The sequence below is a fragment of the Dermacentor variabilis genome, chromosome 2 (assembly GCF_050947875.1).
Source record: "Dermacentor variabilis isolate Ectoservices chromosome 2, ASM5094787v1, whole genome shotgun sequence".
Classification (NCBI taxonomy): Eukaryota; Metazoa; Arthropoda; class Arachnida; order Ixodida; family Ixodidae; genus Dermacentor; species Dermacentor variabilis.
The window spans coordinates 28922777-28938524 of NC_134569.1; the positions used below are offsets into that span (position 1 = coordinate 28922777).

The following is a 15748-nucleotide window of genomic DNA, read 5'->3' on the forward strand; positions in this document are numbered from 1 at the left end:
GGCTACGAATCCAAAGAAACAACCCCTAAAGCTAATACAAATCAAATTTAAAACTGGAAAGAGAAAAGTGCTCGCCAAATGTCGGTATCCCCAAGCAGCCTCATTTAGAAGTGTGCATGATGCTGGACCGAATTGTGCCATAAATACTAAAGATACCAACACAAAGAAACCACACCACCAACGATGTCTCACACACAGCATGGGCGGAGTTCGGTGTAACAAACCTTCTTCAACCTCTGCACTATACAGTATACAGTTGTATCAAAACTATATCACTTGGCTCAAGTTTTTCGTAGCCTACGTTTTTCAAGCCAAAGTGCAGCCGAGGTTTCTGCCTTTATTAACAAACGCCAATTTCAGAGCTCCTCTAACTGTCGTCCACGGCGGGGTGTCCTGGAGAGGACTCAAGGTACTCCGCGGCGACCGCTGGACGAACGCGCCACTGACACAAATTTATTTAGCTTCTCATGTTAAATTTTGTTGATGCAGCTTAAACACAAAACAAAGAGCTCCCAATCGTAGTTGCGACGTCAAGTGTATTCAAACCTGATACCTGAGTCCTAACTTCCTGCATGCAAAACATTTTCGTTACATCTATCGTGACCATGGGTGCCATATATATGTTAAAATGTAATCCTGACAGCATGAAATACAGCAGGATATAAACAGCTGCGATTTTCGATTGGCGCCTTTTCTCCGCTCAGTTCTTCGGAACAAATATTAGAGTTTAGTAGTGTGGTTTGCCGTTCTTTTTACTTGTGCTTACGTCTGTACTTGCTGGAACCCCCTACACTGTTAACTTAAAGATTCTGCGGAAGGAATCCCCTGAACGTATTGTGAAAGGTTCTGTCTAGGCCGCGACAGCTATAGAATTTTGAAAGCCATAGAGGATCCCCCCATTCATTCTGCCATAGACAAATGGCTTCACACTCACCGGTAATCAATGCCTTTCCACGTCCATTTTATCGCACAGCTACGTATGAGCACATACCAATTCGTCTTGTACAAGCTCGTCTTGTATAAGAAATTTGAGAAACAATAGAACGGTATCTGGCAGTAAAACGACATATTATTTCTGTTCTCAGAGTGGTTGCACTGTGTGGAGACATGTCCCCGGTTTCGGCATTCCTCCTCAAAAGTTTCGAACGACTCTACATCATTGATTAGGGCGAAGCGGCGGGCCTTCATACTATTCGCCTTTTGCTCGAAGTCAGCATAGAATGAAGACTTGGAAACGCAAGAGATCAGACATGTTAGCCTATACTGAAGGGGAAAGAGAGAGAATATCCAGTTCCCTAATCCCCAAGTGATCGATGCCACTTGTCCCTTCTGCGACGGCGCATAGCAAAGCTCTAACTGGAAATAGAGGAGCAGACCTCTACGTTGGAACGTCAGCAGTGGGGCCAGATCTACAACAGCCTCAACGGCCAGCTGGGCTGCAAAAAGACATCGCACCTGCTGCGATACCTACTGGATCCCGGCAACGCCAAGTCGGTGGCACGCAAGGAGCTGACGTAGCTATTACACCAATACCCTGGCACCGACGAGGAGTTGCTGAAGGAGCTCACCAGCCGGTACATTAACAGCTCGAGACAGAGCGACACGCACATGCCACACTACGTCGGAGCTCCCAATGAACAGCTGGATGCCGATATTTCGGAGGCAGAGGTCTGCGCTGCGCTGCACAAGCTGGGCACGACATCAGCTCCTGGCCGCGACGGGGTTACGAACAAGGCGCTGCGTAACCTCGACCCGAAGTCGGTGGGAGCAATAACCGAATACATGAACGAAAGCTGGCGCTCCAGTCGTTTACCTCCGGAGTGGAAACACGCACGGGTGGTGTTCATACCAAAACCGGGCAGGAAACTGAACCTATAGAGCATATTCGCCCCATTTCACTCACCTCCTGTCTAGGCAGGCTCATGGAGCATGCGATACTCTGCCGCTTGCAGATCTTTGCAGAGGAACACGATCTCCTACCACCCACGATGCTTGGTTTTCGAGCACACTTGTCTAGCCAGGGCGTCTTCCTTCAGTTACACCACGACCTCTTGCATCCAGACAGTGGTTCGAGCACGAAAGGTCTACTAACTCTGGATGTCCATAAGACTTTTGACAACGTCCTCCAAGACACATATTCACCAAGAAACATCTTCAATTGGGAGTTCACAACACCATCCGCCCGTCACAACACCGCCCGTCACAGGTTCACCGTCTCCAAGGTACCAAGACCGGCCGCTGGATCCCCGCTCGAATGGGCCCCAGAGCGTCCTCAGCGGGCAGTGATCCCGCCACCATCACACCACACATAAGGTGCATGTTCGTGATCGAACCGCTGCCCAAAAACACACTCGCTAGGCATCACGACGGCAGAAGAAGAGCGAGGGCCCAGACCCTACTCAAGACGTACGGGACCAACTCCGCCGTGGCGAACGTCGACGCATCCCAGCACTCTGATCGACCCCACACCTACACCATTTGCGCCGTTCCAGGCACAGGACTCAACGGACAGACATCTTCGAGCTCTCTACGCGCTGCCACCCCCACCGAAGTAGAAGAAGCCGCTATTGCGTTGGCCCTGGCCTCAACAGACGCCTGTATAGTTATGAGCGACTCCAAAACCGCCATAACAAACTTTGCGCGAGGACTAGCGGCACAGACCACACTAAAGCGCCTACAGTCACTACACAACAAAGAAGAACCACACTCAATACAGTTTATATGGGTCCCGGCTCCCGCTTGAAATCCAAGGAACGAAGCGGCCCACCAACATGCTCGAGGATTCGTCAGCCGAGCGGAGGGCCTGCTGGAATCGGAGACCTCAAACGAAGTCCTGCACTCGTATCACGACATAACCCAGTATTACCGTCTTACACAACACACTAGGCCCGCACCACACAGCGAACTAAACAAGCGTCAGGGAATCACCTGGCGCAGGTTACAGACACACTCATACCCGAACTCCTACGTATACTCGCACATTTACCCGGACAGAGTAAGTCCGTACTGTCACCTATGCGGCGAGCTAGCTTCGCTAATTCTCTGGGATCGGGAGGAGGACCGCCCTCCCTCCGATATCCTGGCCTCTCCTTCACCTTCATCGTGGGAGGAAGTGCTGCTTAGTACCAGCCCGGACATGCAACTGCGAGCCGTGAAGCGAGCCGAAGAGGCCGCCGTTGCGCATCGCCTGGCGGCCATCTGGCCTTCCTGACGAGCCCATGAATTAGCTCCCCACTCTGACGAATAAAGTTGTATCTCTCTCTCTCACTTCTAAAGCTTGCGTTGCAGCCCTTCAGCAAAGGTGCGTGCCGCTTTCAAAGTTGCTCGCCATTGCGACGGTTTTGGCCGCTTGTCAGCGATCCCTCCGCCGCGGTCTTTGATCTTCGTGGCGTAGTGCCGACGGCCCCAAGCGCGCGACAAGTCGCATGGCACTGCACGTGCCAATGCAGTTACGTCCATTCAACGTATTTACCGTATATTTGCGCGCGCTCAGTGACGACCTTTGGGCAAAAGGCGTCTGTACACCTGCGGCACCTTTTCGATCAGCAAGGACGAACTCGGCTGGCACTGCGCACAAGCCACGAAACAACCTAAGCGTCACTAACACGCACTCACGTATACACGCATTCAATTTGCATTGATGTGCACCGAACACGCGTTCGTGACGTTTGTGCGTAAGCTTCCTTAGGTTTTTGTTACGGGCACCATTCACCACCAGCACTCCCTGTCGCTATCGATCTATCAGGAGCCGACTCTATGAACACCATTCTGCTATATATAGATAAAGTCGTGCCCCTTCTGATAGACGTGTGATTATTATAGCTCTTACAGCAATTTTTTGCAGGGATAAGTTAGTTCTTTGTATATCTTTCATGGCACGTGAGATAGATATCGTCATCATATGCTCATTATATATAACCGTGCTTCATTCGCCAGAAGGATTATTTAGAAGCGATAACTTCATTTGTCCCGACCCAGGATTCGGTCCCCGGTTCGCGACGCGAGAGCTACCCGTGCGTCGCGCCGCCATTGTGCCGTCGTTGGACTCTGCCACCATCATCATTATCATACCGTCTTCGCCATTGTCGTGCATCATCATCGTGCCTAAATTATCGTCACACGCGTGAGGCACTTTGCATCCCTCGCAACGGACCTCTCAGTAAAGGCTGCACATTTGTTACAAGAGGTTTCAACCACCTGGAGAGTGTCACATTGTTTCAACTGCGCACCAACAGTGCTCGCGCACCCGCCTGGCCCCGCAAAATAGGGCCCCTTCCGTCCCCCCAAATTATACTCAATGCCACGTTAAAGCCGACCAATCACACATGCTGCGGAAGTGCTCCAAATACGCCAACAAGATAAAAAGCACGAACAAAAGCCTTCATTCATTCAGCTTGACGCTTCAGGATGCACATGAGTCACTCATACTCCCGGATAGCATACTCCCGGATTTTCTGCAATCGGCCTGGCATCTCGGAATGCGATGATTTTCGGTGAATATCATGTGAGTGTGCGCTGCTATAATGCTTGATAAATCAATAAATAAATCAACTGCATTGTTGTCGTCGGATTACCGCCCGCATTCCTTTGAGTATAGGGCACTGCTATATGTAGTTTTTCTAGCTCTGATCAAGAGGTTAGTGCGGGAAAAAAATTACTTTTTTCGAAGCGACATGCGCGCCTGTGTGTGTAAGGGGGGAGGGGGGGACGTGTCCCTTAATGTGCATAATTGACCTGAACTAATTAGCCAACTGCACAGAACAAATACTGGGAGTTGCTTGGGACGACTGTGAACAATGTGCTATCAATCTGATCCGTTCATATCACATTTTAAATGTTTGGCTCTACATGTGAAATTAATTCCGTAGGTTGCGCCTCGCGCCGCAGCTTCGTACGGTAAGAACACTGCGTGCGCGACACAACTGCTCCCGTAGATGTGTGTTTTTAATATAGGCCCAATTGGTGAGGTCAACGTTGCCTAATGTAAGGCCGGTGTTTGGCCCACATCATTGACGCTTCTCTTGCTGCTAGCACCTCCTACTGCACTATTAACTTCAACGCGAATGTCACCACGAGTCACACCTGGGACCTCTTCCAGCAAACGTCAGGCGCCAACCACAGATGCTCGCCATCTGTGTTGAGCACGCGGTGCTGCCTCGAAAAAAGGATGCTAGGAGATTCCTTTGTTTCTACCCACACCACTTCCGCTTTGCTGCCAGAGGGTTTCGCCAGGACTGAACCGGTGACGACGTGCAGTCGCGTTCAATATGAGCTGCAACGCGGTGCCTGTGGTCGAAGCGGCTCCAAGACTGGCGCAGCGGCACTGAGAAATGACGTTACGTTATGGCGTTACGTTACGACGTTACGTTACGACGTTACGTTAGGACGTTATGTAACGTTACTACTGGGCTATTGAGCTCGCACCATTGCCTTTAAGTCCTCTTCGTCAAACCATATGGCAAAGTTCTAATATAGGCCGTCAGATTTCTGTTGTGCTTGAATAATCGAGCTTCGTTGTCTGACGTGGGAAATCTACTAGATTTATACTGGTATGACACACTATAGTGTCATTCGTCCAACGCTCATTCATGGAGGAATATGTGGGCATGAAAAAAGCAGGCGGGAAGGCGTATAGATGTCGGGAAGTGTCGTATATAGCAGCTGATGAAGAGAATTATTTTTGTGCGCTGCCCGTAGAGATAATATCATGGTGAAGACGAAGCCACCTATAGTGTACCAAACTGTTTTGGAGCCCGGGTAGACGATGCCGCTGGTGCCGTCAGGCGCGCTTCGTATAGGAACTATATTGCGCCTCGAGCAGCAAGAAGAAAACAACCGCTTTGTCATGGCACGTATCACTTATTTGAAACAGTATTGCAGGAGGGATACATTATCGCTCACAAGTACTAGCTTTACACACGTGCACGCTCCCACCAGAAGTAGGCATGCACGAGTGGATTTAACAGCAGACAAAACACAGCAAGACCGAGGGTGGCAGTTGAACATGCTCTACCGTTCCAGAGCTCCTCTCGAACAAATCTGTCTTCTCACCGTGCACACCTCGCCGCGCCTTGTAACGCCGCCGACATAGGCGTGAATGAACGAGCCTTGGCGCGCAGCGCGCTGACCTACATCGAGAGCGCGCGGGTAGTGTCGGTGCAGGCCCGAGAGCCGACCTAACCGTGCGAGCTCCACGCAAGAAACTGCTGCGAGGGGAGCGGGTCATACCTCTTTTGCGGCTCGTTGAGCGCCTGTCGGTACAACAGCGACAGGAATCCGTAGGCAAGCGTAAGCAGCAAGAGCTCGGTGTAGACGAGCTTCCAGACGCTGCCTTTCCATTTGAACAGGAGCCGGATGAAGCCCCCATGCGAAGTGGAGGCCACATCATACTGGTAGCTCACGGTCATGGCTCAGCCACCGCCGCCGCCGTCGCCCGCGTCAACACACTGATCAGCGAAGGATGGCCGCCGAAACATGGGCTCCGCACGCACTCACACACGCGCGCGGCCACCTTTCTTCCCTACCGTGCGGAGTCCTCTATCTGCTGCAGCACTGCACACGCACACAGGCCAATTCACTGCACCGTAGGCACCGAGATGCTGCTGCTGCTGCTGCGGCGACGGCGGCGGCGACCGCAGCGCGCACACGTCTTCGCCGTGGAGCCGTCTCACTCCGGTCCTGCCGGCGGCTTCGAGAAGCGATGCGCCCTATGCGGCCGCTGCGCGCGAGTCATCCGGCCGCCGCGGGACATCACGTTGACCGCCTCATGTGCTCGTGCGCGGGGTCTCTAAAACGAGACTTGGCACACCGCGGGGACGCGAGCCTTAGCGCCCTCCCCGCTTTTCTCCGTGCATGCTCCAAATAAGACGCGGGGCCACTCGACTGCTGCTGGCGGTGCTCGGGAAAGCCCGGCACATCGCTGCACGGTTCCCGCGCCTGCGGCGGGAACGGCGCCAGCGGCACACTGGTGCGACACCTGGAGCTTTCCTGATGTGTGTGCGCGCGCGCGTGTGTGTGTGTTCGCACACGTGGACGGAAATGTGCCGCGTGCCATCATCTCGAGTCAGTCCCTGCGAGAGCCTGAATGGGTCGCAGTCGAGTCTGCAGAACGCCGCGTCGACTCAGTCCAGGTACGCTGATCGGGCGGTGTTAATACGTACACGTCCGTTTGGGAGAGAGTAGTGCCCGCCACCCGCCCGTCATTTTCAGGTTTGATGAAATCGCCCCGCTGTCGCATGTGCGTTCTCAATGATCACCGAAAACCATCGCAGTTGGAACTTGTATAATTATTGTCGTACGCAGTCGGAAAAGATGAAAACCACAATAACTTCTAAACGGAGCGGGTCAGTGACATTGGGAGCAACTCTATGACGTTTGTTGCACGTGTGGATATGTGATGGCAGCTCTTCAACGAGAATGGGTCTCGGTAAGTTCAACAGTAGCACGCAGTGCAAATAGAAACTACATGCACGTCTATTTGCGTCCAGTAGATTTAGGTGCACGTTAAAGATCCCCAGGTGGTCGAAATTTCCGGAGTCCTCCACTACGGCGTGCCTCATAATCAGAAAGTGGTTTTGGCACGTAAAACCCCATAATTTAATTTTTATTTCTGTCCAGGTAAACTGCTTAAATGAAGAATATAACGACCGTCGCGTCCACGACGCAAAGGACTAATTTGATCCTTATACCCTATATACATATATATATCGCAGCCATATATAGTGACTGAAATGATATCCAGGAGATATTTCGTGACACCGATTACAAGAATAGATATTACTGGGATGTGCCGAGTACGTCCTGTGGACGTCCCTCTAAAGCATTCTACTACACTCTACGTCCCTCGCACGATCGTCTGGCTGTGTTGTCAGTGCAAAATAGAAGCGTGTCAAATAGGCCTTTCGCACGGTGCTTCCTTGAAACAGGGATGGTTTGTGAGACTTGCATCGGTCATTGCGTACAGTGGCGTAGGCAAAGATATATTCGGGTGGCGGGGGAGGGGATGGGACGGGGGGCGGGGGGTGCCGGTGTGCCATTCTCTGGCTACGCCACTGATTCCGTATATGATATATCACCGAATAACGCTTGCGACAGCTGACACGAAACGATGACGTCACCATGTATCGCGTATATAACGCTACGTATGTTCCCCCCATACCCTTCGTGGCGTATACTGTTTCACGTCCGTAGCCTCAGAAGCGCGGTCGAAAGACCCACAGGTATAATGCAGCTTGGCAAAATATAAGCTGATCGTAATGCATATACTTGACCCTGAAAGGTTACTTAAAATGCAATACTTCAAATTACGGGATATTGTGGCACAAAACACCGAAGTAAGCAACAATTTTTCTTTTCTTTCTTTCGAGGAACCCGTACGGGTTTCCTTTGTAGCAATTGCTACGATTAGGTGGATGTCTCATTTTCCCTTAAATAACAAAATGAACCGTCAATTCCTAACATGAAATTAGCTCCGTAGTCCACTGTCGAAGCAACCTTGCCTCACCCACGTATCCTTAGTGCCTCCTTTTAATTATTTGACCCCCCCCCCCCACCCACTTTGTGGATGCTGGCATACTGGCTGTTGTCTTGCACGATGGGCCTGTCCCGGGCATAGTGCAAACCGCTACCCGGGATAGTTCAAACTCAGTAGGCCCGTGGCGGCGGGTGATGTACATAAGTCCAGACGTGATCTCCAACACAAGCACGCCGTCGTCGTCATACCGTTATCATCATTCATCATCGTAATTTCGTCGCCTTCACTCCATTGTCTTTGTTTCTACGTTGTTTCTACGTTTGCTTAATAAACGTTTGAAATAACATATTGACCAGAAATTCGAAGCGCTCGAGCCGCGTCGATACAGAGCGAGTGGAATTGGAACGCGAATGCAGGCTTGCTTGTAAACGCGCAGCTAGGCGCCGTAGATAAACGCACACAGATGAGGCAGCAGATATGAAACCGCGCTGTGTTGGTTTACGTGTGCAAACCAGCTAAAGTTTTGTTATAACGAAACGGATCGTAACGAACTAATTGATATAACGAAGCAATCATAATTCCCGTCGAAGTTCCTGAAGAAACGAGTGCATTTCAAATCTCGTTGTAAAGAAGGAAACTTTTTCTGCAGGTGGATATAACGAGCCTTCTTAAGTTTGTGTTCAAGATTTCAAATCTGGCCGCACGCGACGCTGCTGGTAACTTGCCTGATATGCAGCAGTTCAAAACTCCCGCCAGCTGTCTGCTACATGGCAATGCGCCTTTTGAAACGGCACTGCTGCTGCCGACCCCTGCGCTCTCTTGTGCTCTGCGAGTTCTGTAACGCAATACGTTGCGCATTTGTCGAATGAAACGCTAAAAGCGGGGGGGGCACGTGCACACCGGCCACGTGCCGTGTGCCATGGATCACCATCATATCAAGAGCATTTTTACGTTAACGGCCGGACGAAGACCTCTCCCAGTGATCTCCAATTACTCCTGTATTGCGCTAGCCGATTCCAAGATGCTTCTACAAATGTCTGTTTATTTAAAGCACCTTGTTCTCTGCTGTCCTCGATTGCACTTCCCTTCCCTTGGCACCCATTCTATAGCTCTATAATAGACCACCGCTTATCTGCCCTACCCATTAAATGGCCTGCCCAACTCTATTTTATTGCGATAGCAAGCGTGCGAGCGTGAGCCGACAAGGATGGCGAAGCGAGAGGCAGTTCGAAGAGGCAGTTCGAAGCGATCACTCCCCGAGGCCAGCATCCTTCATCATGCCAACGTTGCAACTGCTCGCTCACGCGCGCGACGCTGTGCTTGTTAGTAATACCGATGAAACTATGGACCTTACTTCATGTAGTTGTTTAACACATGGCTATTAACACCCAGCCTTTCAAGTGAAACTGCGAGCATTATGTAACTCCATATAGACAACTCGTTACCTGCCCTATGCATTACATGGCCTGCCCAACTCCACACCCGTTTACTCTCTAAACCATATCGCCGTCTTCCTGTCTCTTAACGTTGCACCTAACATTGTTAATTCCATCGCTAGTTGTGCAGTCCTAAACTTCTCAAGCTTCTTTGTTAACCTCCAAATTAACTCCCCCCCCCCCCCATATATGTTAGTACCAATAGAATGCAATGACAGTACAATTCTATTTTCAAGGATAGCGGTAAGCTAGCAGTCATGATTACGAAGGTTACGTTCATGATTCCAAAGATACGTGGCATAAAACGTCGAGCGACAACATTCAACTGGCCTGATATTCGTCTGGCACGGGCACCTCTACACTTCTAGCATCGCTTCAGTGTGCCACCTACCTTCAAAAAGAAAAAAAAAGTCATTTACTTTGGCTCGTCTGGTCCGCAACAATATTCGTCATCCATCTTGCAAATGAGGCAACAGTAAGCAAGTGCTGTGCACCCTAGGGCACCCCGAAAGGGTGCATTGCAAACTTTTCTTAAAGTATTACACTTATATTAATGGGCACTATGGATACTGCATATCCTTAGGTTCACAAGCCAGAAAAGCCACCTAGATGTGCTGCCGCTTGAAGCCTGTAATTCGCAATGAGCTATTGTCAATGGAGAGGCCACAATAAAAGGCTATGTAAAAGTAATATCCAAGTAAATACGTGCCTGATGCAACTGCATTAAACCTTCTGTTCTGTCATAGCATTTTACCCAATAAATTGCACACAAGAGCTCAACTTATTTCGATCATCTGACCAACAAGGTACCACAAGCTTAAGTGCACATGCACAGAATGACACACATGCGTGACATGTCTACACAATCTGACACTGGTCTTTAACTGATTGCAACACATCATGTGAGGCTTCATGCTGAAGTATCCAGCCATGCCAATGAGACTTGAGTATCAGGCACGACTGATCACATGACAATCACACACAAGGTCAACATTACAAGGGCACCGTCCAGTGTCCAAAATGATCTACTCCTGTATATGCAGCAGATGTCCACCATCTGCTTTGGACGTGCCCTGGGACAAAGGCACTTTGCAAAAGTGTTCTTAAAGGGAAGCTGAGGAGTCTGTCGAATTCAATAAGACGCTCATATACGGATGCGGGAACCTTATAAACCATGTAGGTAAAATTTGGGGTTTTTTATTCAATTAGGAGCGACGTAATCGTCGATTGAAATTGCGCTGTAGCTCCGCCCCCGGTCGAATTCCGCGCGCTGCTGCTGACGCTGACGATGCGAGCGGAGACCGGAAACCGCGGTGTTGTGACGTCAACTCTAGTGTTTTGTTCCTTCGCAGCCTGCGCGACCGTGCCTGACGGTGCTTGTTTCTGCGCACGTGCCATCGTAATCTGCTTCGATCGATCCTGCATTCCTTTGTTGGTGCGTCTGCGTGTATGTAGAGCGGTCTCACGTAGCCGACAGAATTCGCCGCCTTTACGACTTCGGTTACGAGTAGTGTGCGGATGGCGCACAGATGAAGGTCACTACACATACTGCATGATCCGGGAAGCTTTTCACGCGTTTAAACCGTCTTTGTAGATTGCCGACAGCTTTGGACAGCGCACAAATGCCGACGATCGCATCCCTGCTTACGTTCCACGAGGAGGCATGCAGGTACACAACACTACAGTTGTTTGACCGGAAACGAGCTCACTAGATCGGCGAAAGATCGGCGAGATCACTAGATCGCTTTGCAAAAAACATACTCACCAAAGAGCATTTCCAACACGAGGAGATCCCAAGACTTCGCTTTCGTTCGCGTCGAAAGCACTGCTCGCACCAGCATCGTTTGCTTTTTCGAGAGGCCGGCTCTTCGCAATCGGCTCGTACATGTAGGGAGTAACGCCGAACTCCTCAGAAAAACGCAGTCTCTCCAAAATTTCCATTACCGTCTCAGAAAAACCACCAAACTACCTGGCACCCCGCTTCATGTGTAGCGGCAGCGGTCGGTCACTAGAGTTGACGTCACGAGGCGCCCGACCAACCACAGGCGGAAACGAGACGCGCGAGCTGGGCGTGTCCGCTGCTGCACTTTTCGTCGAAATAAAATATATTTGCGCTTTCTTTCGCTCAATTTCGATACGATATTCGAGTTCGGAGGGTTGAAAACCATTATGTACACATGTTCACTCATTTTTTTCTGGAAAACCTTTCAGCTTCCCTTTAAAGGTGTGAAATTTAACAGTGATCAAGTTGAAGATTACGAAAGATGGATTATGGACAACACATTTTATAAGTCACTGTTGCAGTATCTCTATGAAACAGGCCTGCTATATTTAGTTCCATTATGATGTTATGCCACGTGGCAACCCACGCTAAAAAAAAAGTGCAAATTAGTTTCTATTAAATAGTTTTAGTTTAGCGTACGCTATACCATTGTGTATGCTATAAAATAGCGGGTCGTCATTGCGCACGCGCAGAACGCTAAACGACCCAACGTTCTTAGACATACTTCAGTTTCACACATAGAGTTAGTAGAACAACTCTAGAGGAAAAGCTGGGCCGGAAAAGTGGGAACCTCTAGGGCGCCGCCCTGTTGCTACTGGTCAATGTGGCCAGCGCAATTACTATTGAAAGAGCTGAAAGCAAGCTTATGCTTTCTCATCTAAAAACGCATACCTGATGGCTTTATGAAGGTGGTACGTTAATATTAAGCTTATAGAAAGCGATCGCTAAGTCCGAGACTTATGTAAATCACGATGTACGCATTCTTGCAATAAAGGATGACGCGAATTTCGGTTTCGAATCTGTTTTTTTGGATGCGTAGTAGTTTCGTACAGTTTAGGTTTGACATGCGATCGCGCGTCGACATCGGACGCTATGGCACACACACTCGTGCCTTGTGTGCCACCGAAGCCCCGAAGTGCTCTGGCATATACCTTCACATGTAAGTAAACAAATGTATCTCCTTGTTGAGAATATCACGCGAATAGGCAGCTCTTGTGGTGCATCACCATCGTTTGAGAAGCGTCACAGTAGAGCATTTTTCTGCATGCGGAGCGGTGTTTTTATTTGCAGGTTTCCCTTCAGTAGGAAATTGCTGCACAGGCGGACCAGCGCACCGGAATTGTACTGGCGAAGCCGCAAGCAACTCAAAGAATCTGTTTAATTGTTGCACTTTGAACAATCATGCTTCTACAAAGGTCACAGCAGACAAACAGCCTGATGCCGAGTATTTCTGTGCCACGAAGTAATCAAGAGGCGAATGCCTAATGCGGACGAAATCGAGTGCATCGAGACTTAGAACGGCAGAAAGCTCAGCTACTTGGTAAGGATTCATTATGCAAAACAGAGGACAGGACACAAGAGTAGAGATGTGGGCGGCGCTCGTGTTGTTTGCTTGTAAATACTCTACTCTTGTGTCCTGTCTGCACGCCTCACCTCCGTTTTGCATAACGAGTGCATCAACCCACATATTAATAGCGTAGGCGTTTTATTAACTGTGTAATATTTTCAACACTTCCTTGCATGCCATTTCATGTGGAATATCTTTTCTGGTCACAAATTTGTGCAGCGAATCTATTTGCATGATTGACTCCGGGCCTGCGGGAACGTTCACTTGCACTTGATGCTGAGTCTTTTACATGTATCCATAAACTGAAGATATGCACTTCAGATCCCTGCGAGCATTTTCAAAATTCAATTATTTTAGACAACAGGCACATATGCAATACTGACATAATCTCAAATACCACTAAGCAGCTGGGACACATTTTTGTTGACCATACTCGCAGGTAAAATAAATAGATTATGTGGACAGCTCCAGCTCATTTTCCTTAAATCAGTGTGTACAAGGGGTATGGAAAAATAATTTTTTTCTCGCGCACCGATTATTTTGCTGTATAAGCAAGAGAACCCACCACGTTAGTGTAACGTATCTTGCACATCACACTAATGTGTGCTTTAATTTACCAAGTGAAATGAGTTACTTTTATGGCTCATTCAGTCATATCACACTGCAAGCTGCATTCATCAATCTTCAATTGGATTTTGCAAATGTTTAATGAAACATGTTTCCCTTTTATGCAGATATGCAATGGCAAGCCCTTCCGTGTGTTCCAAAGGTAAAATTTAAGCTCTAAATTAAAAAAATACATTTTTAGTCAGAAACAAGCATAAATGGTGAATGTAGAGTATCGAAGCCCAAGGTACAGAAATTATGAGAAGTGTCGAATGATTTTAAGGAAAGAGTCGTATTTGAAAATGCAAGACTCCTTAGTGGAGGTCAAGCAAGTCAATATAGGTAGAATACTCTGCAAAATTATGCGAGTGAGGGGATGTCAAACAATGGGTCAGGAAATGCGTTGTTTTTCTGCAAAACAAAAGCTGATTGCCATTACATAAGTCATTTTAGCATTATGAGACTGGTGCTTGATAAATTCAGAAATAAACCAAAGAACAAGACAAGCAAAAATAAAAAAAACAATTTAATGATGCTGTCTCCACACTGGGATAAATAAAAACAAACACATCACATCTAATGTGGACATATCAGATGCCTTGTGAAACACTAAAGGAAAAATTCAGTTTCGAGCTATGGAACTTGCCGCATAGATGTGGGGGGCCTTGCACTAATAGTGATAGTTACCACTGCATTTAGAAATTGAAAGCATTCGTGCAGACAAGGATGATTCTTTATATTTTTGGCTACCACTTCAAATGCCTCCACCAAGTGTTACAATGCTGCACGCAGCCATACTGAGGATCTCGCAGCAACACCTGCAGGTAAAAAGCAAAAGCAGTCAAAGTCCTGGTGTGTACTGGACACTTATGTTTGAAAATTTTTGGGCAAGAAGAGTGCAAGAAGCAGACATAACTGCATTGATTTCAATAATTTCCCATTTGAATGGCCTTTTCTTTTTGCTTAGACAATGCCTACACCTAGTCACAGCAGCTCCCTCATACAGACTCTGCAAGCCAAGAGGCCATGGAGGCAAACGCAGGTAAGAGGCAAGAAGCAATAGCACTGGTATCGACATTCATCTAATTTCTTTCTTTTCCTTTCGTTTACGCAGCCAGCACACCTCGAACAGCCACCTTGACTGCGGGTGTGTCACCCTAGTCGCCAAGGAAACATTTGAGGGAAAGCGGCAGGCAATGTGAACAGCCACTTCTCCATGTAAACGATACTCTTTCTCTCGGATGACTCCTACGCCTCGCCACGCCAGCACACTTGTGCACAAAGATGCCGTGGAGGCACGTGCAGGTCAGAGGCAAGAAGCAGTGGCACTGGTGTCGACATTCACCCAATTTCTTTTTCTTACACTGAGGCAGCCAGCACACCTCGGAACAGCCACCTTGACTGCGGGTGTGTCAGTAGATTCCTGTTGTACATATGCTCATTATAAACTTCAGTAAACTTGAACTTGATAATAAACTTGAAGGCAAATGGGACATTGATGCATTGTATTTTTGAACATTTATTGTACACATACAATATATGTTACACTTTGCAGTGCTACAGAGCGTATTTTGAAGCTTCCCCCTATATTTTGCACCTTTAATTACGTATGTGTTGTGTGGCCCTCAATGCAGTTCATGTTGTAGCAGCTGCTTTGTCTGTGTATCGCACATTGGCTTAAGCTCGTGATATCCACATACTTCTCTCACATATACAAAATAAAGTTCTATGTAGTCCTCAGTGTTACAACAGAAAATGAAAGTAAACAATCCGATCGTGGAATTGTGTTTAATACAGTGATTCCTATGACAGTTACTGACAAGTTGACAACTTGAACTGGTCAATTGGTCCATAGCCTCCTCTATTTTTCAAAAATAAAGGAG

At 48.4% G+C, this 15748-nt stretch overlaps 1 protein-coding gene across 1 annotated transcript in view; it reads right to left on the reverse strand.

Moving 5' to 3' along the window:
- The window catches only part of LOC142571570 (uncharacterized), a 43576-nt gene extending 36805 nt beyond the window's left edge, over positions 1 to 6771 (reverse strand). Inside the window, exon 1 of the mRNA XM_075680038.1 lies at positions 6229 to 6771. Within this exon, the coding sequence (XP_075536153.1) occupies positions 6229 to 6407 (179 nt within the window). The 5' untranslated portion in view covers positions 6408 to 6771. The remainder of the gene's footprint in view (positions 1 to 6228) is intronic.
- Between the last annotated feature and the right edge of the window lie 8977 nt (positions 6772 to 15748).